Raw genomic sequence first — 23189 nt, forward strand, 5'->3', positions numbered from 1 at the left:
TATAAAGTGGTATGTATCTCATGGTGGTTCTGATTTACTTTCCCTAATTAATGATATTGAACATATTTTTATGTGCTTATTGGCCACTTGTATATTTTTTTTTTTTTTTTTTTTTTTTTTTTTTTTTTTTTTTAGACAGGGTCTTGCTCTGTTGCCCAAGCTAGAGTGCAGTGGCGCAATCTTAGCTCGTGGCAACCTTCGTCTCCTAGGCGATCTTCCCACCTCAGCCTCCCGAGTGGCTGGGACTACAGGTTCATGCCACTACGCCTGGCTAATTTTTGTATTTTTTGTAGAGACAGGGTTTTGCCATGTAGCCCAGGCTGGTCCCCAACTCCTAGGCTCAAGCAATCCACCCACCTCAGCCTCCCAAAGTACTGAGATCACAGACGTGAGCCACCACACCCGTCCCTCATTTGTATATCTTCTTTGGAGAAACGTCTGTCTAGGTCTTTAGCCCATTTTTGAGTTAGGTTGTTTGTTTCTTTTGTTGTTGAGTTGTAAGAGTTTTTTTTAATACATTCCAGATATTAACCCCTTATCAGATATATGACCCAGTATTGTCTTTTTATAATTGGTCAGTTTGAACCAGCAACCAACAAAGTCATACTATATTAGTACATTTGATCTTTATGACCCAAGTCTTATCTCATCTAGAGGAAATCCCTCTCCCCAATTCTCTCCCTGGTCATTAACTTGTGGTGAAATCCATGTCCATCATCATGCAGAATCGTAGTTTTGAATTTCAACTATGCTGCTGCCCTCCAAAGTTTCCTGCTTTGCCTTTGATAATTTCAGCAGTAAATTTTCCTTATTGAAAAAGGAAAGTTTCTCTTTTAAATGCTCCTAGAGGACTAAAACTGAAAATGAGAAGAGGAAGCTTTATTCACATTTGGGAACCCAGCTAATGGGAAGGAAGGCACTGGAGACAGGCAGGTGTGAGGAGTATGAGGGTCAGATAGGAGTGGGGAGCGCACATTTGGGTCAACAGCCTGGCCTGAGAGAAGAGAGGCTTTTCCCAAGAGGGGACTGGCCCAGGACTATCTCCCCAGCCATGGGCAGCACATGGCAGACCCTGGGGGCACTGCCAGGGCCACACTGTGGCTCTGCTCCCCAAGGGATGCTGGAGAGAAAGGTTTGGCCTCAGGAGTTCTCTGAGTACACAGGGCCTTCCCAGGAGTACTTGAGGGCACAGGGGCAAGGCTGGGGAGGCTCCAGTATCCAGGTGGCTCGAGAGCCAGGACATGGCAGCAGATAGACCACTGAGACAAAAGCTACTGTCACTGACAATGTCTGAGCACTCTGAAATGTCACTAGAGTTCTCTCTGGGATTATTATGAGTTTTTTTCTTTATATTTTCCAAATTTTCTTAAACAGTGAAAAAGCAATACATTTGCTTCAAAAATAGATCAGGGCCGGGCGCGGTGGCTCAAGCCTATAATCCCAGCACTTTGGGAGGCCGAGATGGGCGGATCCCGAGGTCAGGAGATCGAGACCATCCTGGCTAACATGGTGAAACCCCGTCTCTACTAAAAAATACAAAAAAACGGCCGGGCGCGGTGGCTCAAGCCTGTAATCCCAGCACTTTGGGAGGCCGAGACGGGCGGATCACGAGGTCAGAAGATCGAGACCATCCTGGCTAACACAGTGAAACCCCGTCTCTACTAAAAAAATACAAAAAACTAGCCGGACGAGGTGGCGGGCGCCTGTAGTCCCAGCTACTCGGGAGGCTGAGGCAGGAGAATGGCGTGAACCCAGGAGGCGGAGCTTGTAGTGAGCTGAGATCCGGCCACTGCACTCCAGCCCGGGTGACAGAGCGAGACTCCATCTCAAAAAAAAAAAAAAAAATAGATCAGTACCTTTAGGATTAACATAGATGTGCCCAGAGAAGATTAATAGGAATAACAGTGCAGTGCTCAGTGGCTAGAGTTGGCGGGGTCCTCCAGACTCTTTGGAGCATAGATTAGCCCCTACTCAAAGACTGGGCCAGGGCCCAGGAGCATGGCACAACCCAGAAAAGATTGAACATGGCCGGAGGAGGGCAGTCTCCTGAGTGTCTTTAGCTGAGATCAGTATTCCTGGTTCTGCCTGCAGCCCTGCTGAGGACTTAACCTATGAGGAGGGGGCCCAGCTTTCAGGAAGTCCCTGCCAAATCCACTGGAACCCACCCAGTGGACCAGCTTCTCTTACCCACATTACTGCTTCCAAACCTCTTCCGCTCAACACACAAAAGATTCCAAGGTAGAATATTCTTTATTATGATAAACTCAGGATGCAGGATGTATTCCAGGATACAGAAGAATGGCAAATATAGGCTTTTCCCAGAGATCTTTGAAATTATTATAATGCGTACAAAACATGTAGAATATGCTTCTTGAGATTGCTCTAAAATTCCCAATATTAAAGGGGGACAGGTGCATGGCAGCTAAACGCCTCAACAAGATCATGCATAGAGGGGCCTCCATTCCCTCCCAAGATCCTGAGAAAAGACACCTTGCTTCAGCCTGGCTGAAAGTGGAGCAAAGAGATACATTTTCTATTGGATTTAGGGTCCTAGGGTCTGCCCTGGGGCACAGACACTTAAGACCATGACACCTTCTCCCCAAAGGACAGCTTGAGAGTAATGTACAAATCACTCTGGGAAGGAGAGAGGGAGAGAACAGCTGTGTCTGTAGTTCATTGTTGTGTGAGTTTACGCAGCTCTCCTCTCTCTGTGCTTCATTAGAGGTATAAATACCGGTTCACTGGGTCCTTTCCAGAGTTTGGTTTCAATGAGTAGGGACACAAGAGAAAAGGAATACAAGAGTGCCCAATTTTTGTTCAGGGACATGGTTAGGCTCCCTCAATGATGGGACTTTCCCACCTAGCTGTTCCTGGGAGCTGTACCTAGAGAAACGTGTGTATGCAGCTGCCTGTGTGTGTGAGAGTGCACGTCTGTACATATGTGTGTGTCTGTGTGTGAGTTTGTATGTGCCCATGTGCCCACAAGCTTTGGGGCAGGAGGCTCTTATATGGTCACTGTTTGTAAACAAATAACTTTGTAAGGCCATCAAGGTACAAAGTTGGTGGGAAAGCTCTCAGCGGGTGGCCCAGGGAGGAAGGCTCCCTGCTCACATCATTACAGTGACTGATCCCCAGAACTCATACTTGATGAATATGCCAGAGGCCAGGATCCCTTCTCATGCCAGGTGGAGCTGAGAGCATGACCACAGGCATCCTGACAGGCGGAAATGAAAAGCAGCTCAAGCTGCTCAGGCAAGTGTCTTGGGGACTCATCACTGCTGAAGGTTGGGCAGAAGCTGGGAGGTGTCCAAGATGCAGATGAGAGGTGGACCCATTAAGAAATAAGGCTCAAGGTGGGATCTCCTTGTGCTGGGCCAACCTGCTTCCCCACCTGCCCTGTGGGGAAGTGGAATGGGAGGTGTGCAGAGAGGCACTGAAGCATCAGTAGGCATCATTGTGGAAGAAGCTGCCCCAGCAGTGTCGTGGTCACAGCAGTGGCCAACATGTAGTCCAGCAACAGCCAGCTCTCCCGCAACCAAGACTGCCCTCCCCCAGGAGACCCAGAGCTATGCTTCATCTTTTCCTACAGGGATTCAAAGGTAGCTACTCTCTGTTCTCCCCATCCTACTCCTCAAGTGAGGAAACTGAAGCTGAAGATGTATGAATGGCTCAGAGCAGAGCTGGCTCTGCTGGTCCTTCTCCTAGTCCCAGCTGGTCCTGTTCTATACTGTCCTGGCTGATAATCCAGCAAGTGGATGTGCCACTCACAGCTACTGGTTCCACGCAGAACATGAAATGTGATGTTCAGTTGCTGCAGATGTGTCTGTGAAGTTGGCCTCTCCAGGAATTGAGAGGCAAGTAGAGCACAGATTCCTCCTACAACCAAAGGAGGAGGCAGGGCAGAAGTACATGGATAGGCAGACAGATACAGCACACCCAGGGCCTCAGAACAGTCTTCAGGGCAGGGACAAGGCCTTGGCAAGGCGAGTCCAGAACCAAGATTTGGTGCAGGGGTTGGTGTAATCGCAGACAGTGATGAACCTCAGGATGCTGGGGAACTCTTTCTTCATTGCCTTGTACTTGATGGGGATCAGTCGCTTCTGATGGGCACCTGCAAGCCAAGGGGTGCCATGCTGGCATCAGGCCCTTGCCCCACGGTGGGACAAGCCCAGTCTTCAACACAGGGGTTAACAACAGCCATCCTCCATCTAAGCACCCTGGCACACATTCACTCACACAAAAAGGCACACACATGTACACATGCTCAGGTGTGCAGAGATCTTCAGCAGTTCTTTGGTACTGCATCCACAGCCCTTGGTGGGGGAAGGCTGACAATCCAGAAGCCCCAACTACACATTCCCTCATTATCTTGCCAGAGCAGGGTTGAGCTTACCTGGAGAGAGGCTGAGTGCAAATTTGGTCTGGAAGTCACATTCCTTGCTCTGCAGGTAATCATCAGAGACAACGACCACCATCCGGCGGCACCTAGGGAAGAGTGGGCAGGCTGCAGGTCCCGTGGCAACTTAGTCCAGCATATCCCCCTGGGAATAGCTTCAGGAAGAGCCTACTGTGCCCAGGCTGGACAGTGCACAGCTAGGAGGAGATGCCCAATATCTGGACTCCAGAGCAGGGCTTCATCCATCCACCCACCCACCCCATGGCCTTCTAGCCAACCTCTTTTCGATGAGTTCACTAGCAATGGACCAGACACAGGTGCCAGGCAGGACATCACGGTCAGACACACACAACTTCAGTCGATAGTTTGTCTGTTCCAGTTGCCGGATCATCTCCTGCACAAACTGGATGTCGCTGGGGCAATAGCAGATGAAGGCATCGAAACGCTCAGGCATATGCCCTAGGTGCACAGCACAAGGGTGGTGGTCAGAGCTCCATTGGAAGTCTTGGGAGGGGTCCAGCCAAGAGTCCCCTGCCTAGGCAACCCTGGGCCCTGCACCCTTCCCAAGATGATACTCCTCAGAGAAAGTGCCCTTCCCGGGAGAGGAAAGATGAGTACCTCAGGGGCTAAGCTCTGGATTAACCACGAGACAGACATTGTTTCATGAGCATCTCACAGCAATCCAGATGTAAGACTATTATCTCCATTTCTCAGGTGAGGAAACTGAGGCTCAGAAAGATTAAGTGACTTGCCCAAGGTCCCACTGCCCATCTGCTTCCAACACCCATGCTCTTAACGCCACAATGTCCTATTCCACCTGTCCCATGGGAACAGTATTGGACCCTTACCCAGGGGGTCGTCAAGTGTGGTGATGCCCGCCAGTTCTGCTGTCCGTGGGACACTGCTGTCTACAGCGGCCACCTGTAAAGGCTTCTCAGCCTCCTCCTGCTGCTGCTTCAAGATATACTTTTGGCAATCTTCCTCTGTGGGGAAGAGACAGGGTAAAGTAGGCTCCCTGGGAGTGCCCACCTCTTTACCCGCAGTCAGGATCCAGGCGCTGTCCCACCTCCTCCGGCTGGGTTGTTCTAGAGGGCTTCCCCAGCTCACTGGTGCCATGAGCAGCTCAACAGCTCTAAGAAGTTGAGCTCCCACTGGCTCTCACTGACCCAAAGGGATGTCAGTGGTGTTCTGGCTTTCTGGAAGGCCATCAAGGTCAGGTTTGTATCTCTGTCCCTTCCTAGGGATCCTGAGAATGGTACCAAGGTGATAGGTCTGCTTCTTCTGGGATCCAGGGCAGATGTGAGCAAGGCGCTGGGCATGCTAGAAAGGCTCAGGAGACCCACTGGTTATGGTGCAGTGAGGGCAGTGATTCCAACCCAGCAAGGTGTGCCTGTCTGTGGGCAGCTGTACCCAACGCCTATGCATGTATATTATGTAAGTGCCAGTGAGTAGAAAGAAGGGCTGCATTTCCCCAGGACCTGAGATTTCTAAGACAGTCCACTGTCAGTCGCCCCACCTGTCCTGTTGCTCTACTTGAAACAGCCCAGATGCCCCCACAGAAGCCTGATTCTGACTCCTGGTCCTACCTGAAAGCCTCTGCCTAAGCTGCTTCCTTCCCATCTCCGCCTCTCCGGACCTTTCTCCAGTCCTTCTTAATAACCGGGACCAGTTATTAAGAAGGAACGGGACCCGCATGGTTCTCCCTCTGCAGGCTTCTCCGGCCCCCGAGGCAGGAAATGGGGTCTCTCCATGGGAGACAGGATGCTGAGGCCGCGGAAAGTCAGCCTCCTCACCCCCCAGGTACGAGGCCAGGAAGGGGACGTCCTCACCAATGCTGGGTCCCAGCTCCAGCAGCACGTCGTCGCGGCCCAGCTTGGTAAGCAGCTCCAGCAGTCGGCCTACCGAGGCGCCAGGGCGTCCCTGCCAGGCGTCCAGCAGCCTGCCAGTGGGGTCGGCGTGCGTCTCCAGTTGCCGGATCTCCAAGTACTCAAAGTCCATCTCCTCTGCCAGCGCGGTCCAGTCGGCCGCCACCTGTGTCCGCACGTTCAAGAACAGAGATAGGCGGCGCCGCACTCGCATGTTGAGAGCAGCCAAGGGAAGGGAGGATGTGGAGGAGACCGGGGCCGCAGACTCAGCGCCGGGACCTCCTGCAGCCATGGCGGGCTGTCCTGGAGCCTCGGCGCGGTCGGGTCGCATTGTCTGCCAGCGCTTCCTCTTTCTCCTACAGCACCCGCCCCGCCCCGCCGGCTTTCGCTTTCCGAGAAGCGCCGCCCTGCCCTACAATCCCGAGCCCCGCGCAAAAGTGCGGAGGCGGGGGCGCCCACCTCTACCCTTGAGGTCTCGAGGCGGGCGATGTGGGGGCGTGAGAAGTAGGAATCTGCCTTTTGAGATCTGGAGAGGTCCACAGCACTGCCCTCGAGGGTCTGATGATGGTAGTAGTAGGTAGGCGGCGGGTGAGAACGACCCTCCTTCAGAGGTTGTAGGAAACGGGCCTTGCTTTTTGGGATCTGGTGGAGCCACAATTCTTCCACCGGGGAATCTGAGGGGTTCATACGGTCCTGCCCTCGAGGATGGCGAGGAGGGGACAAGCGGGAAGGCACCAGCTGTGCCCTCCACTGTCTCTGGGGAACACGCAATCCTGCCAGTAGGGGTAAGGGAAGACCCCTGCTGTGCTCCCCAGGTGGGAGTGGGAAAAGGACAGCTGCCTTCTGGAGCCTGAGGCATGCCGTGGCCCTGCCATCGAAATGGTTGGGGACGTCATGACACTAGGTTGGGGACCACAAGGCACCCTGTCCTTTGGTGTCTGTGGGAAGCCCAGTACTACTCTCCAGGGTCTCAGGTAAAGACATGGCCCTGCTATTGGGAGTCAAGGGGGCACGTGGCCTTGCTCTTTAGGTTTAGGGACACAGTCCTGACCTAGGGAGCCCTGGTTCATTCATTTACTCATTCAACAAGTACTTATTGATCATCTACTAAGTGTCAAGCCTGTCGCAGGCTCCCCGGATACAAGGTACCTCTTTGCCTTGGTGGAGCCCCCAGCCTAGCACGGGAAATGGACACTAATAAAATCATTCCAATTGGGTGTAAAACTGGTAAAAGTGTGCAACGTTTATTCTCCAGTTGAAGAGCTTGTCACACCCCGGCACCTCTGTAAAATCTGTTCTCCCGGCCAGTCCGGAAGCCCAAATTCCCTGTCTTCTCGAAAGAATTGGAAAGCCCAACCACGTCGGAGTAGGACTCGGGCGTCTAGCAAGTATTTAGGTCCCCTAGCTCGGGTACTGGGACCGGAGGGATAGCAGAGCCGACTAGGAAGTGGGTAGAGGAATTAGAGCCCCGGCTTCCATCTCCATCCCGCAAGCAGAAGGCGGTCCTAGCGCTCCAGCCTTCCGTTTGCCTGCGGGCAGGAGGCATAGGTTTGGGGGTCGGGTCTCGAGTTTGGCTACAAAAGGTGGAAAGGCTTCCGCTCTGCATTTCTGGGCGGGGATTCGTAAAGATCCACCTTTTGGTTGGCTGCTGTAGGCTAAGGTAGGCGGGGCATTGAGTGGAAAGCTCGGCTGGGTGGTGACTGTGGGCCCTCCTATAGAGGGTTCGGTAGGCGGTGGCGGGGAGGGGCGGGTTCCCAGGCCGACTCACCTTGTGGTTGGCTGCGGTGGGAGGTGGGCGGGACTTTTGGAGGGTCGCTCGCGTCTGTTCTCAGGGCTGCGGGCGGAGTTGAGGCCTTGGAGGCTGAGATGTGGTTCTGCGCGTGCGCGGACGGCTGTCTGTTAACTCCGGCGGTCAGTTCCGGGACTGGTGGCTGATCTGTGGGGTTGAGCTGCGCAATGCAGAGGCTGCAGGTAGTGTTGGGCCACCTGACAGGCCGGCGGGGTTCCGGCTGGATGCCGCAGGCTGCGCCTTGCCTGAGCGGCTCCCCGCAGGCCTCGGCCGCGGACGTGGTGGTGGTGCACGGGCGGCGCACGGCCATCTGTCGGGCAGGCCGCGGCGGCTTCAAGGTGAGGCCCGAGGGTCTGGGTGCCGAGTGTGGGAAGACGCCAGCGCGGGCTAGGGTCCGGTTCGTATGTTTGGTTACCCTGGACGCCGGAGGCAGCTCCGCATCCAGCTGTGGTCGCTTTGTCTCCCTGGGGTGAGCATGGGGCACTGGGGGTCACCGCGGCTGCTCTTCCTGCTGCAGGACACCACCCCCGACGAGCTTCTCTCGGCCGTCATGACCGCGGTTCTCAAGGACGTGAATCTGAGGCCGGAAGAGCTGGGGGACATCTGTGTCGGTGAGCGCACCACCCAGGCCCTGCGCTGGGCCCTCCCCGTTTTTCAGTTCGTCCAGAGCTCTCCTCACCTCCCCACCCCGAGTTTTCACTGGGGGAACCTCCATGGCCTTGACCTTTGAAGGGGCCCTGCCCCTCCACACCTGTGGGTATTTCTCGTCAGATGGGACGAGAGACTGAGAAAAGAAATAAGACACATAGACAAAGTATAGAGAAATAACAATGGGCCCAGGAGGCCGGGACACTAGGCATGGGAGGACCTGCACCAGCACCGGTCTCCGAGTTCTCTCAGTATTTCTTGATTACTATTTTCACTATCTCGGCAAGGGGAGTCCCGCAGTGTGGGGGAGAGGAAGAGAGATCAGACTGTTACTGTGTCTGTGTAGAAAAAGAAGATATAAGAAACTCCATTTTGATCTGTACTAAGAAAAATTCTGCTTTGAGATGCTGTTAATCTTTAGCCTTAGCCCCAACCCTGTCCTCATAGAAACGTGCTGTATTGACTTAAGGTTTAATGGATTTAGGGCTGTGCAGGATGTGCCTTGTTAACAATTTGTTTGTAGGCAGTATGCTTGGTAAAAGTCATCGCCATTCTCCATTCTCTATTAACCAAGTACACAATGCACTGCGGAAGGCCACAGGGACCTCTGCCCAAGAAAGACTGAGTATTGTCCAGGTTTCCCCCAACTGAGATAGTCTGAGATATGGCCTCATGGGAAGGGAAAGACCTTACAGTCCCCCAGCCCAACACCCATAAAGGGTCTGTGCTGAGGAGGATTAGGAAAAGAGGAAGGCCTCTTTGCAGTTGAGATAATAGGAAAGCATCTGTCTCCTGCTTGTCCCTGGGAATGGAATGTCTCGGTGTAAAACCCGACCATACATTCTATTTACTGAGTTTGGAGAAAACCGCCTTATGGCTGGAGGTGAGACATGCTGGCGGCAATACTGCTCTTTACTGCACGAAGATGTTTGTGTAAAGTCAAACACAAATCTGGCCTACATGCACATCCAGGCACAGCACCTTTCCTTAAACTTATTTATGACACAGAGTTCTTTGCTCATATGTTTTCCTGCTGACCCTCTCCCCACCATTACCCTGTACTCCTGCCACATCCCCGTTGTCGAGATAGTAGAGAGAGTGATCAATAAATACTGAGGGAACTCAGAGACTGGTGCTGGTGCAGGTCCTCAATTGCTGAGCACCGGTCCCCTGGGCCCACTTTTCTTCCTCTATACTTTGTCTCTGTGTCTTATTTTCTCAGTCGTCTCCGCCTTGCGAGAAATACCCACAGGTGTGGAGGGGCAGGACCTCTTAGGCAGGAGAACAGGGTGAACAGGGTGGTGGGGAGAAGGTCAGCAGGAAAACATGTGAGTAAAGGAATCTGCATCATAAATAAGTTCAAGGGAAGGTACTATGCCCAGATGTGCATAGTAGGCTGGATTTATGTTTCTCTTTACCCAAATATCTCAGTGTAGCAAAGAGTAACAGCAGTATTGCTGCCAGCATATTTCGCCTCCATCCACAGAGTGGTTTTCTCCTGTTTCAGAATAGAACCAATGGTCGGCTTTACACTGAGACATTCCCTTCCCAGGGACGTGTGGGAAACAGAGACCTTCCTCTTTTACTAATCTTCCTCAGTACAGACTCTTTACGGGTGTCGGGCTGGGGAACGGTAAGGTCTTTTCCTTCCCACGGGATATGGCCACGAGGCCATATCTCAGGCTGTCTCAGTGGGGGGAAATCTTAGACAATACCCAGGCTTTCTTGGGCAGAGGTCCCTGCGGCTTTCCGCAGTGCATCGTGTCCCTGGTTAATAGAAAATGGAGAATGGCTATGACTTTTACCAAGCATGCTGTCTGCAAACACATTGTTAACAAGATATATCCTGCACAGCCCTAAATCCCTTAAACATTGATTCAGTACAGCACATGTTTCTGTGAGCACAGGGTTGGGGCTAAAGTTACAGATAACAGCTTCTCAAAGCAGAAACAAAGTTTCTTAGTACAGATCAACATGGAGTTTCTTATGTCTTCCTTTTCTACATAGACACAGTAAAAATCTGATCTTACTTTTCCCCACAACCTTCAGTCTGTCCCACCCCTCACCTTAAAATACTCAACATGATATGGCAAGAGTCTTATCCAGCGGATGCCACCCCTAGGTCAGCAATCACTGTTCCACCTCTCTGGGGTGACAACAGGGCTCAGAGGAGGATACCTGGGGAGATGTGCATTTTCAGAAACTCCCATTTCACTTTTAAGGGCAGGCAACCTGCCCATCTCTGCTGATGTGGAAAAGCTGGGTGCGTGGGCAAGTGAGCGTGGGACCCTTAGCGACAGGAGCTGGTGGATGACCAGGACAAGCTGTTGTATGGCTGGCTCTCCCTGCCCCAAACCCTGATGGTCCAGAGCCGCAAGTGAGCCTGCCAAGGGCTAGTGTCCCAAAGAAAGATCTGGAATGCCTCATCTCTGTTTTTCACAGCTATACCTTAGTGCCCAGAATACCACCACCTGGCACTGAATGAAAGTTTATTGTCCACAGGAAATGTGCTGCAGCCTGGGGCCGGGGCAATCATGGCCCGAATCGCCCAGTTTCTGAGGTAAACTTTTCTAGTTCTAGCCATGGGTTGGCCATTTTGATGTTTTACTGGGCCCAGGCCCCAGGGAACTCAGTCTGCAGGTTGGGGAGGATAAGGTTGGACACCAGAATGAGGCAACCAAAGTCCTTGATTCCCTGCTCTTGTGGACTCAACCTCTCCCCTACTTTCAAGTGCTGAGCCAGGATACACAAGACCTTTGGGACTGGAGCAGAAGTTCTCTGTGGCTTGATTTTTAGCCAAAGCCAGGTTGTCACTTGCCTTTTGTAAGTGTGGATTCTGCCCTCATTTGTCAGGTAACCAAGTAAGCATGCTGAAAAGTGACTTTCAGCCTTTTTACTAGTTGAGCTAACTCCAGTCATATCCCACTAGCAGAGACTTTGGGATAGGGCAGAACCATGGGGAAGGGGGACACTCAGGAGGAGACCTGGTAAACTTTCCTTTAAGCGCCTGCAGGGGAAAGAGTGCTTAAATTATTTTCGTGTGTAGATTTAAGAACTGCTTAGCTTTGTACTTCTAGATGTATGGAGAACAATAAATAGGAACATTAGCTAGTGAAGGAACAGGAAAACAAAAACCCTCTAGGAACTGGGAGAGGTTTAGACTGCCCAGCCTGTAGTTCAAGGCCCCCTACAATCTGGCTCCAGACTTACCTCCCAGCCTCATCTCCTAGCTGCTTACTCACCTTGACTTTTCTTCGTTCAGCCGGCTGTCAGCCTACTGTCTTCCCTGATATCGTCATTCTGTCTCCTTGAAGTGCTAGCCCTACCTCCTCTTTCTGCCCTAGACAGAAAGACAAACCCTGCCCAAACACAGTCTCACCATTTTGGCATGACTTATCCAGGCTCTCAGGCTGAAAATGAGAGCCCCTTCCTCTCCAGTAGTAGCTAGCCATGTACTTCCTTCTGATGTGGTTTGCCTTCTTGCCCTATTATTTCAGTCTCTGCTAGTTGATTCATTTTCTGTGTGTTGGTTGGGCATCCTCCAGAGCACAGTGTTATAAGCATCTCAGCATCCCTCAGGTGATGCCTTGTGGTAAGTAGGTATTTAGTGAACACTTGGTGGATTGAGTGAAGGAATGGTAACTACCTACTAGGGAGTTAAGGGACCCTGGAGGGATCAAACAGGCTGCACAGGAGGCTATCCACCTGAGAGAGTCTCTGCAGAGCCTGGCCTGGGCACTAGTTCAGAGACTCCCAAATCTGGCCGTACACCAGAATCACCAGGATGTTTCCACTCCCTCAGGTTCTGAGTCTGTGGGTCTGAGGAGGTCTGGAAATTTCCCTAGGACTTTTTACTGTTGGTTAAGGCAGGTCACATCAAGAGGGGAAGCCCTACTAGCTTCCAGGGCTAAGACCAGCGTGAGAGTCTTGGGGAACCTACCAGAGCAACGGATGTTAGAACACATGATTCCCATCAGAGTGCTTCGTCTAGGTGGGATCAGGTTTTCAAGAGTCCATGGGGAACGTGCAGGGTTAGCTATATGATTACTGGTAAGGCTGAGGGTCCCTGGCCTCAGACTTTAGGCATTTCTTTTGCTCTGGTGCTCTGTCCTAGCAGCAGTTCCTTTTCTCTATTCTTTGGGGGAAACAGAGATACACAGTTTTCATTTTTGAATCTTCAAAGGGAGAGAGAGAAGGATCCCTGTGGCCCAAACAGGCTTCCCTTGCCTTTCGGCTGTGCTTGGTCATTGATTGAAGATACTCACAGGAATGGAAGGGAATGTGCTTGGTGGCCCTGGGGAGCAAGTGCCTGCAGAGATGGGGTCTGTCCAGTAGCTGCCCACCCCCATTCCATGGATCTGGCCTGGCATGGGGGCAGGGTTGCTGGGTTTGTTCCCCTGCCCTTTACATCCCTTGAGGGGGGGTAGTTAGAAGCATAGGACTGCTTTCCATGAGAGCCTGGCATGGAATTGGGGGCTGATTCTACTCTCTCACCTTCTGTTTCAGTGACATCCCAGAGACTGTGCCTTTGTCCACTGTCAATAGACAGTGTTCATCGGGGCTGCAGGCAGTGGCCAGCATAGCAGGTAAGTTATGACTGGGTGGGCACCTTGGTCCTGGACCTGTGGGTTTGGGTCAGCAAAGTCGCTGTCTGCTGGGCAAGCAATAACGATTTCTGAGAGGACTCTAACCACAGAAAGAGTGCAAGAGTGCCCCCTACCACTGCCCAAAGCCTTTTCTGAACATTCCTGGGTCTTCCATTTCTGAGGCTGGGGCTGAGTCCCATCTAGAGACCCGGTGGGGAAGAGGCTCCACTGCTTCCAGAACAGGTGGACTCTGGCAAAGGATGTTTATGAAATGCTTTTGTTGCAGGTGGCATCAGAAATGGGTCTTATGACATTGGCATGGCCTGTGGGTAAGAATTTTTTTCTGCCGGAGCTTATTAACCAACTTGTGACAATAAAACTAATTTTCATCTGCGTTCTCAGAGGCCATGATTTCAGGATTCCCCCTATCCCCATTAGGCAGCTGGCCGGGAGTGGGTTCTCACAAATGCAGGTTCAGAGTGGCTACCAACTCTGGCTGCTCAGGAATCACTCATACCTCTCAGCACTAGCAGGGGAGGGGAACTGGCCTCTAAAAGCTTAGTTTCTTGGAAGTATTTCAGGCTGGAAAAGGTGGGCAAGCATTTTGAGAAAATCCAGCATTTGGGTTTCCTTTTGGGGCCCTTGTTGATTCATGATGCTGCTGAGAGAGAAGTTGCAGTGTGGGTTCTCTAAAGCCAGGGACAGCTGCCTACTGTATAACTAGTTTGTTCATTTTACTAGGCTGTGTGTCCCTTTGTCTCCCCACCCTGGTACCAATGTGGAAACTTCCAGCTGCCTATGGGCTGTGAGGGACAAAATGAGATCTGTGGTGGTTTGGTCACTGTCACCGCCACCTAGACTGTGGCTCCATCGTTGGCTGCAGCAAATGGAGCTGCAGAAGTTGTATTTGGCAGTGCCTCCAGGGAAGGGCAGGGCACTGGTGCCCAGGCTTGGGTGGGCATCTGGTGCTGGGAGGGCAGGGGAGTAAGGGCTTTGGCAGGCTGGGGGAAGTGAGCAGCCCCAGGGTTCTGAAATACCCCTGCTGCCTTTTGCATCCTCTTTAGAGTATTTCTTGAGAGGACACATTGCTGGCCCCTGTTCCAGGGCTGTGGCAGCTGGCACTGAGTTGTACTGACCTTTGTCTACAGTTGTAAATAAAGCCAAGACCACTCTACAAGGACTTTGGCTGGGCACGGGCCACTGCCCTTTGATTTCTGTCATGTTCTTCTATTTTACTGGGTGAAAGATGGTGTGGATAACTTGAGAAGGGCTGGAGCTTTTATGAGTTTCTTAGAGAGTATCTGATTCCCAAGCAGGTTAAGGACCATGGTACTAGGATATTAAGATCTGGGCCGGGCTTGACACCCACATCATAGCCTGACTGTTCTCCACAGGCTTTGATCAGCAAGTATGTAGCACAGGGCACTCTAGTTGGAAGTGGGCTCTGAGGCCAGACTACTTAAATGTGGATCCAGGCTGGGTGACCATGGACAAGTTATACAGTCTCCCTAGACCTCAGTCTCCTGATCTATAAAATGGGGACACCTAGCTCAGCTCTGTTGAAGTTGAGAAGAATAAATGGAGTAATACCAACAGCTTACACTGTGGAGTATTTGTCTGTCATGTGACTGACACTGAAGCACTCTAACATCTGAAAAGAATTCAGAATAGTTCTGGGCACATGAAAAGCACTCAGTCAAGGTTATCTGTTAGCATCCCTTGAGGTGTTAGGGTCCCCCATCGCCTCAAAACCCTTTTTTGACCACACTACGCCGCTGTCTCCTTCCTCTCAGCTCATAGCACTTCCTTGTCTATGCAGGTCTGATCGCCCTTTGAGCTCAGCTTTGTGGTTACTTTTATTTTTATTTTATTTATTTATTTCTGAGATGGAGTCTCGCTCTGTCCCCCTGGCTGGAGTGCAGTGGTGCAATCTCGGCTCACTGCAAGCTCCGCCTCCTGGGTTCACACCATTCTTCTGCCTCAGCTTCCCACCCTGGCTCCCGCCACCATGCCCGGCTAATATTTTGTATTTTTAGAGAGGCAGGGTTTCACCGTGTTAGCCAGGATGGTCTCGATCTCCTGACCTCGTGATCCACCCGCCTCAGCCTCCCAAAGGGCTGGGATTACAGGCGTGAGCCACCACGGCCGGCCTGTGGTTACTTTCAAATTGTCTCTTCTCCCTTCTGAATGGAGCCCTGAGGGCAGGTCCTGGCTTGTGGATGTGTTTCCTCCTCTGTGGCTGACACCAGAAGGCTTTTCTCTGGAATTGCCAGTTGGCTGATTTAGCAGTTGTATAGGGAAGCATAGCCCTGCCCCCAGGAGTGTTTATTGTGCAGTGCTGTGTCCTGGGGTGGGGGGCGAAATAGAGACAGGGCTCAGTAGCCCTGTACTCACAGCTGGGCCTTGCTGGCCAGGTGCCCTGCCTGTGGCTCCCAGAGGCCCACTGGACTTCCTAGGGCTCCCTGGCTATTTCCTAGCACTTGCCAAGTGTTCAGCTATCTCTGAAGGAGTCCTGCTAGAGCCCAGTTCACCTTACCTTCTCCTCTTCCTCCTCCCCAGGGTGGAGTCCATGTCCCTGGCTGACAGAGGGAACCCTGGAAATATTACTTCGCGCTTGATGGAGAAGGAGAAGGCCAGAGATTGCCTGATTCCTATGGGGTGAGTGCTCCCATAGCTCTGTGTGCTCGTGCCCTCTCAGCCTAGAGCAGGGAGCCAAGGAACTTTATCATCTCGGCTGGCGGTGCCAAGCCTTGGCCTCCTTCCTTTGGGCAAGGTCTGCAGGGACTTTGGGGATGACACTTGATGTTGCCCTTGACTTCCATTTCCTGAAGCCCCCAGGTCCTCTCTGTGCCCCCGAGTTTCCAAACATCACCTACCTTATCACTCCTACACTGAGGTGCTCAGTCATAGGAAGGATGATGGTAGCTCCACTCCAAAGCCTTGGGGGCCTAGAAAGTTGAGAAGGCAGTGGGAAGCTTGTGGTGATTGAACATGTTGGTGGGGGGAATTGTGCCCTGTCAGGTGCAACATGAAAAGTATGTGGCATTTGGCCAGGTGTGGTGGCTCACACCTGTAATCCCAGCACTTTGGGAGGCCGAGGTGGATGGATCACGAGGTCAGAAGATCGAGACCATCCTGGCTAACACAGTGAAACCCCGTCTCTACTGAAAATACAAAAAATTAGCCAGGCATGGTGGCGGGCACCTGTAGTCCCAGCTACTCGGGAGGCTGAGGCAGGAGAATGGCATGAACCTGGGAGGCAGAGGTTGCAGTGAGCCGAGATCGCGCCACTGTACTCCAGCTTGGGTGACAGAGCGAGACTCTGTCTCAAAAAAAAAAGAAAAGAAAAGAAAAAAGAAAAGTATGTGGCATTTGTATGGAACACCTTAGCTTCTCTGAGCCTCTGGGCCATCCCCAGGGTCTGTGGGCCAGGAGTCCTGGATCCACTAGATATATGAGGAGACTAAGGCTTGGAGAGGGGCAGTGCCGTGGCTTCTTTCACATACTGTATCTTCAAGGGAAGACTATAAAGCCAGAAGCCCAGGCTGGAAGGCCTAGCTGTGGCTCTAGGTTCTCAGGATAAGCATAGACCCCAGCCAAGGTGACCAGGAAGCCTAGGTTTGGCCTTTCCGGAGGAGATTGGGGAGTCCTCATCTCCCTACATTGCAGCAGTTTTCCTTGAGGCATAGAAGAAGCTGGCCAGGAGTAGCCAGTTAGTGCCCCCACCCAAGCTCTCCCCTGCTCCTTTTCTCCCCTGCGCTGAGGCAGCTCACCCAGGGAACAAACTCTTTTCTGCAACTGCCCCCATGCAGGCTGCCCTATCTCTTGGAGGAAGTCTCTTTGGTGTATGAGCTTCTCCAGGATCTGGCCAGCATTGCTGACTTCCCTATCTGTGCCTTTATATCCACTCTCAGGGCAGGCTGTACCATATCCTGAGTCATCACTACTGTCTGTGTCATGGACTGCCCTTACATCCTCTCCTGCTTACAGCCTTGGGAATCCAGAGTTCTGAGCACAGCTCTACAGCCTGGTCCCTTCCTCTAGGCTATCAGACCAATGCCCACACTATCTGCTGTTTGTGTTCTAGGATAACCTCTGAGAATGTGGCTGAGCGGTTTGGCATTTCACGGGAGAAGCAGGATACCTTTGCCCTGGCTTCCCAGCAGAAGTGAGTACTGCTTGGGGAGGAATGTTTAAAGGGCTGGAGAGTGAGGATTTGAGTCTATCCTAAGTGGTCTGAAGTGGCACCGTTTTGTAGTTACCGCTGGGCAGTGAGTGCTTTCCAGGCCTCGTGCCACCCAGGTTGGGGGTGGGAAGTGGGAAGTGTCAGGGCCACTGTGAGTTGGTAGTACTTCCAGGTTCTATTACTGTCTGTTCACCCTGACTTTGCCGTAGCTAGGCCTCAGTTTCCCCCTCTGTTCTTTTCTGGCTGTGGTTTGCAGATTGGATATTGTAGCCTGGAGTGTGGGGCCAGCAATGTTAGGGACCCTGACATCCTAGCTTCTGGACCATGCTGGGTCTGTGACAGCATCCTGAGGCAAGAACTGGGGATGATATCAGAGAAACCCCAGGGGCTCAGGCAGGCTAAGATTGGCAAGTCCTGCCTGTCCAGAGAGAGGACAGCAAAAGCAGGAGTGGTATCTGGGCCAGGTTGGCTTCCCTGAGGCAGTGATTCTTAGCCACTTTGGGTAACATAACCATTTGAAAATGTGTTGGAAGCCTTAGATTCCTTCCACTGGAATGTCCCTGGGCACTTAATATGCTGCACATGTTTGCAAGGGTCATCCTTAAATAACTTGTGCTTTAAAACTGCTTAAATAAAAAATACATGGGTGGTTTAGTATATGTCACTTTAAATAGGTGGAAACTGGGGAGTGGATGACATCGAACTGTTGAGTTTGGGCAGAAAAGTTGGCAGAACCCAGCACAAATATTTCTGGGATTCCATCCTCAGTTCAGCAGAGAGAGCCAAGCAGGCTTAGTCCCTCTCGGACAAAGGGCTCTAAGTGGAGGCACCACCTCCAAACACCCTTGCCCCTTTTGAGGCTGGGATTGGCCACGATCTGGAGGTCTAGGGCTGATGGTGAAGTAGGCCCTGTAAGGCCTTGGCTGTGCCCTCAGAGCTCCCCCAAAGTCCAGCGTGTCCCTGAATTTAGCAGCCTAAGCTTGCATCTACCCAAATGGATAGGGGTTGGGGGCAGGGAGGAAGGGAACCCCAAGGGAGCTGAGCCTGGCTGTCCATGGTGCTGGCAGGGCAGCAAGAGCCCAGAGCAAGGGCTGTTTCCAAGCTGAAATTGTGCCTGTGACCACCATGGTCCATGATGACAAGGGCACCAAGAGGAGCATCACTGTGACCCAGGATGAGGGTATCCGCCCCAGCACCACCATGGAGGGCCTGGCCAAACTGAAGCCTGCCTTCAAGAAGGATGGTTCTACCACAGCTGGTGAGACTGGTCCGGGGTGCGGTATGAGAAAGGAGGCCATGGCCATGCTGGGTGCTGTACTCTGGGAACCTGGAATAGACCCCTCTGCAAAGTAGAAGTGGGAGGGCTGGGATCTCCTCAGCCCCACCCCGATGCCTTCTTACCCCAACAATTTGCCCCTAGGAAACTCTAGCCAGGTGAGTGATGGGGCAGCTGCCATCCTGCTGGCCCGGAGGTCCAAGGCAGAAGAGTTGGGCCTTCCCATCCTTGGGGTCCTGAGGTCCTATGCAGTGGTTGGGGTCCCACCTGACATCATGGGCATCGGACCTGCCTACGCCATCCCTATAGCTTTGCAAAAAGCAGGTAAGGTGGCTCCTTCACATCGTATCTGGGTCCCACCTGGATCCTGCAGCTGCCCTGCATGCTGTTGCCAGGGGCATGAGGGTGGTCCTGTGGGTGCTGCAGAGTGGAGGTGGGGCAGGGTAGTGTCCCATACTCCAAGCCCTTCCTGACCCCACAGCTGAGACTGGCTCACCGTTTTGGAAGAGACACATACCAGGCAGCCTGTAGGCCCATGGATGGGGCGGGTCCCAGGGGAGGCAGACTGCCAGTGTGTCAGTTCAGGTCTCTACCTTGCCTGCAGGGCTGACAGTGAGTGACGTGGACATCTTCGAGATCAATGAGGCCTTTGCAAGCCAGGTGAGCCCTTGTTTCTCAATGTTGCCTTGGCCCTGGACAGCCGAGGTGGAGTGAGCAGGCAAGTGGTGCAGGGGAGGAGTAAGAGGGCTGTAACTGATGATCTGCCTCCTTCCAGGCTGCCTACTGTGTGGAGAAGCTACGACTCCCCTCTGAGAAGGTGAACCCTCTGGGGGGTGCAGTGGCCTTAGGGCACCCACTGGGCTGCACTGGGGCACGACAGGTCATCACGCTGCTCAACGAGCTGAAGCGCCGTGGGAAGAGGTAAGGCTTTGCTCCTGGCAGTGGGGTCATGAGGGGATACCCAAGTCAGGGCACCTGAAGGGCAGGGGATAGAGGTAGGTGGGCTTTGGATCATAATCTCGACAGACACAGTCCTGAGCGCCGTAATCCCAAATGTTGAAATCCCAAAAGATCAAAGTCCCTAAGGTCTTGGCTGGTCCAAAGGTAGTGAGTTATCTTGATTGTTCAGTTACAGATCAAACGCCTTATTCTACTCTTTACCTCCTTCTTACTTCTACACTTGACTAGTCAAGCAGAAAGATCCTTACTGTCTAAAATCCCAAAAAATCACAATCTGAAAAGATTAAACTCTCTTATGTTGAAATCCTAATGTTGAACTCATGTTATGAATTCTAGAGAAGGGATTAGTGCATTTTCCACCGTATGTAGAATAGTGCATCATATTAGTTACACCATGTAACTAATATGATGTAACCATTACCTTGTTATTGTCTTTATTTGGAAATTAAGTATGGTTTAAGGAGATGTGAATGGGTGCTAAATTGACAAGGAATGGACTTAATTTTGGGAATACCTAGAAACCTGACAAAGTAATGTTTTGGGTGTGTCTGTGAGGGTGTTTGCAGAGGAGGTTAGAGTATGCGTCTGAGTGGACCAGGTGGGGAAGACCCGCCCTCAGTGTTGGCAGGCACCATCTAATTGCCTAGGGCCCTGGAGAGAACAAATGCAGAAGGTGAACTGTCTCTCTCAGAGCTGGGACACACTTTCTGCCTTGGGCATCAGAAATCTGATTCCATGAAAGTGCATTATGACATTGACTTTGTAAGCCTTGTGCATGTACATAAAAATGTTGAAACTTCCTCAGTAAATGAAGAAGTGTGCTGTTTGTGCACCTGCATTTGTGAAAGATAAAATTTCTCAAGATCTTGATTCTTTGGGTGACTACTTATGCAGTGCTGACCCATCCCAGGTTGGTTTGTTTTTTGAGACAGGGTCTTACTCCGTTGCCCAAGCTGGAGTGGAATGGTTCCATCTCAGGCTCACTGCAACCTCTGCTTCCCTGGCTCAAGCAATCCTCCCACCTCAGCCTCCTAAGTAGCTGAGACTATATGTGTGTGCCACCACACCCAGCTAATTTTTTGTATTTTTTGTAGAGACAGGGTTTTGCTATGTTGTCCAGGCTGGTCTCGAACTCCGGGGCTCAAGTGATCCTCCCACCTTAGCTTCCAAAGTGCTGGGATTATAGGTGTGAGCCATAGTGCCTGGCTCCGTCAGTTTTTGATCAATCTCATTAAAAGACATAGGTTGTCCCTCATGGTATTCATATGACTGCAGTTATAAAGCTGGGTGCACACAATTACCAGCCATTTATACAGTTTGCTTTTTAACCTATTTATGAATACAGTTTGTCTGTTTATAATTGTTATACTCCTGTGACTATTGTTAGCATACTTGAGTGTTTATGCCTGCAAAAATGTGTAATTATTGCCTATTTTATTGTGTAAAGTAGTCTGTGAAGTGTTCTGTTGTTTTTGTTCCTCAAATAAGTCTGCTTTTAAAAATGTACATTTTTTTTTTTGACATGGAGTCTCACTCCGTTGTCCAGGCTGGAGTGCAGTGGTGTGATCTCGGCTCACTGCAACCTCTGCCTTTTGGGTTCAAGCAATTTTCCTGCCTCAGCCTCCCGAGTATCTGGGATTATAGGTGTCTGCCACCACACCCAGTTAAATTTTGTATTTTTAGTGGAGACAGGGTTTCACCATGTTGGCCAGGCTGGTCTTGAACTCCTGACCTCGTGATCCACCTGCCTCAGCCTCCCAAAGTGTTGGGATTACAGGTTTGAGCCACTGCACCTGGTCTAAAAATGTAAATATCTTTTAAATCAATCTTTTAAAAAAAGTTTTTTTCTAAAATGGGGGTCTTGCTATATTGGCTGGTCTTGAACTCCTAGCCACAAGTGATTGTCTTGCCTCAGCCTGCTGAATAGCTGGGACTACAAGTAGATACCACCATGCCAGGCTTCCAAATTATTTTTTCCAGAATTATATTTTCTGGATTTTGGTCTTTTAGGATTGTGATTTTCAGGATTTTAGACTTTAGGGATTTTGTTCTTCCAGGATTTCAACATTTGGGATGATTGTGTTTGGAATTGTGTCTTTTGGGATTATGATCGGTCCCTGGGGAGGAGAACATGCACACAGAAACACCCTGAACTGAGGATGTAGGGGTATGATCCCTGTTTTCCCTGAGGGCCAGCCTTGAAAGGGATACTAGCCTGCAGTGGGCATCTGCCACTGTGTGTGTGCCCAAGTGGGAGGCCAGGGTACTGCTTGCCCCACAAATCTGGTCTGATGGTTTTGCATCCTACTTGTCCATGAAGTCTTTCTGGCTCAGCCTGGTCTGGAGGTAACTTGGTGGGTGCCTTTGCCCAGCCAATTAAGTTTTGTTTTCACAGGGCATACGGAGTGGTATCCATGTGCATCGGAACTGGAATGGGAGCCGCTGCTGTCTTTGAATACCCTGGGAACTGAGTGAGGTTCCAGGCTGGAGGCGCTACGCAGACAGTCCTGCTGCTGTAGCAGCAAGGCAGCAACACTACAGAAGCAAAAGCACATGAGAAAACTCAGCACTGGTGGTGGTGGCAGTGGACAGATCAAGGCACTTCAACTCATTTGGAAAATGTGAACACTGATGACATGGTATAGGAGTGGGTAGGGTGTTGAGCCACGCATCAGACCCTCTTTAGCTGTGCAAGACAAAAGCAGCCTGGGTCACCCAGGCCACAAGGCCATGGTTAATTCTTAGGGCAAGGCGAATTCATGGATGAGAAGTGCAATGGGCATAGTAAAACTGCATGAATTTATCTTAGTGGCTGTGGTTTTTTTCCAAGGCTAATTTTGCCATACTGGTCTTCGCTATGCAATGAGTAGTGATTCTCAATGCGGTGGTCTCTACTGTGGTGTGGCCTATCCTTTGTGTTAGCTCTGAAGACATATCATGAAGGCCTAGGCTGAGACCATTGTGGAAGGGGGTTCTTCCATTCCAGGAGCTGCCCAGAGGTCCCCAAGTCTGTGTCTTTGTGCTGAAGATATGCTCCTAATCCCTGGGCAATGTTTATTCTCCAGCTGGGGCCTAGGGCTGAGGGCTGGGGCAGAGCCTCAGGGCTGGTGAGGCAACATGTATCTCTCATCATAAGAGCCTTGGCCCCGGAGCCGCAGGGTGCAGGACTTCTCACCAAGCATACCTTCCACCACCATCGTGGACTCGTACAGCTCACTACTCCTGTGGGGAGCATGTGGGGGCTGAGGTTAGGAAGGGCCTGGGCAGGGGGTCCAGGCCCTGTGGGCAGTTTGGGGGAGGTTGGAAGGGGCTGTACCTGGCAGTGAAGAAAACCTGCAAGGCGATGGAGGTTGGGGGTGCATTCGCGGATCGTGCTTCTAGCAGCCCACTGTTTGGGGAGACCCCAAAGGCCACAGCGGCCTTGGGTGGCTCCTGCTGGCCTGCACCAAAGGGAAGGGAAGACACATGAGTGCAGGCAGCCCC

General features: G+C 51.6%; 3 protein-coding genes across 14 annotated transcripts in view; 1 reads left to right on the forward strand and 2 right to left on the reverse strand.

Moving 5' to 3' along the window:
- Window positions 1-2231: 2231 nt before the first annotated feature.
- On the reverse strand, window positions 2232-6979 carry MYD88 (myeloid differentiation primary response 88). 8 transcript variants are annotated; one of them, XM_011953325.1, is made up of 5 exons: window positions 6226-6979; window positions 5245-5379; window positions 4694-4855; window positions 4394-4485; window positions 2232-4111 (listed from the first exon to the last, which is right to left on the reverse strand). In XM_011953325.1, the coding sequence occupies exons 1-5, from the start codon at window positions 6590-6592 to the stop codon at window positions 4091-4093; spliced, it is 777 nt and encodes a 258-aa protein (XP_011808715.1). In that variant the 5' UTR covers window positions 6593-6979; the 3' UTR covers window positions 2232-4090. The 8 variants fall into 8 exon arrangements, with proteins under 8 accessions (XP_011808715.1, XP_011808713.1, XP_011808710.1 ...); XM_011953323.1 differs by having other exon boundaries at window positions 4675-4855; XM_011953320.1 differs by having other exon boundaries at window positions 4390-4485; window positions 4675-4855.
- Window positions 6980-8009: 1030 nt separating this feature from the next.
- Window positions 8010-22514, forward strand: ACAA1 (acetyl-CoA acyltransferase 1). Of its 3 annotated transcripts, XM_011953333.1 has the most exons (13): window positions 8182-8237; window positions 8284-8388; window positions 8568-8661; window positions 11201-11258; window positions 13205-13284; window positions 13571-13613; window positions 15844-15942; window positions 17372-17452; window positions 18538-18728; window positions 18891-19070; window positions 19351-19406; window positions 19522-19667; window positions 22102-22510. In XM_011953333.1, the coding sequence occupies exons 3-13, from the start codon at window positions 8601-8603 to the stop codon at window positions 22175-22177; spliced, it is 1071 nt and encodes a 356-aa protein (XP_011808723.1). In that variant the 5' UTR covers window positions 8182-8237; window positions 8284-8388; window positions 8568-8600; the 3' UTR covers window positions 22178-22510. The 3 variants fall into 3 exon arrangements, with proteins under 3 accessions (XP_011808722.1, XP_011808724.1, XP_011808723.1); XM_011953332.1 differs by having other exon boundaries at window positions 8010-8388; window positions 22102-22514; XM_011953334.1 differs by lacking the exons at window positions 15844-15942; window positions 18891-19070 and having other exon boundaries at window positions 8010-8388.
- The window catches only part of DLEC1 (deleted in lung and esophageal cancer 1), a 68324-nt gene continuing 67621 nt past the window's right edge, over window positions 22487-23189 (reverse strand). For 2 of the 3 annotated variants that reach the window (XM_011953330.1, XM_011953329.1), the window contains exons 36-37: window positions 23023-23146; window positions 22487-22928 (exon numbers count right to left, since the gene is read on the reverse strand). In XM_011953330.1, the coding sequence (XP_011808720.1) occupies window positions 22805-22928; window positions 23023-23146 (248 nt within the window). In that variant the 3' untranslated portion in view covers window positions 22487-22804. The remainder of the gene's footprint in view (window positions 22929-23022; window positions 23147-23189) is intronic. The other variant, XM_011953328.1, reaches the window with a different exon arrangement.

This window comes from Colobus angolensis, unplaced genomic scaffold, assembly GCF_000951035.1.
Source record: "Colobus angolensis palliatus isolate OR3802 unplaced genomic scaffold, Cang.pa_1.0 Scaffold36, whole genome shotgun sequence".
Taxonomy (NCBI): domain Eukaryota; kingdom Metazoa; phylum Chordata; class Mammalia; order Primates; family Cercopithecidae; genus Colobus; species Colobus angolensis.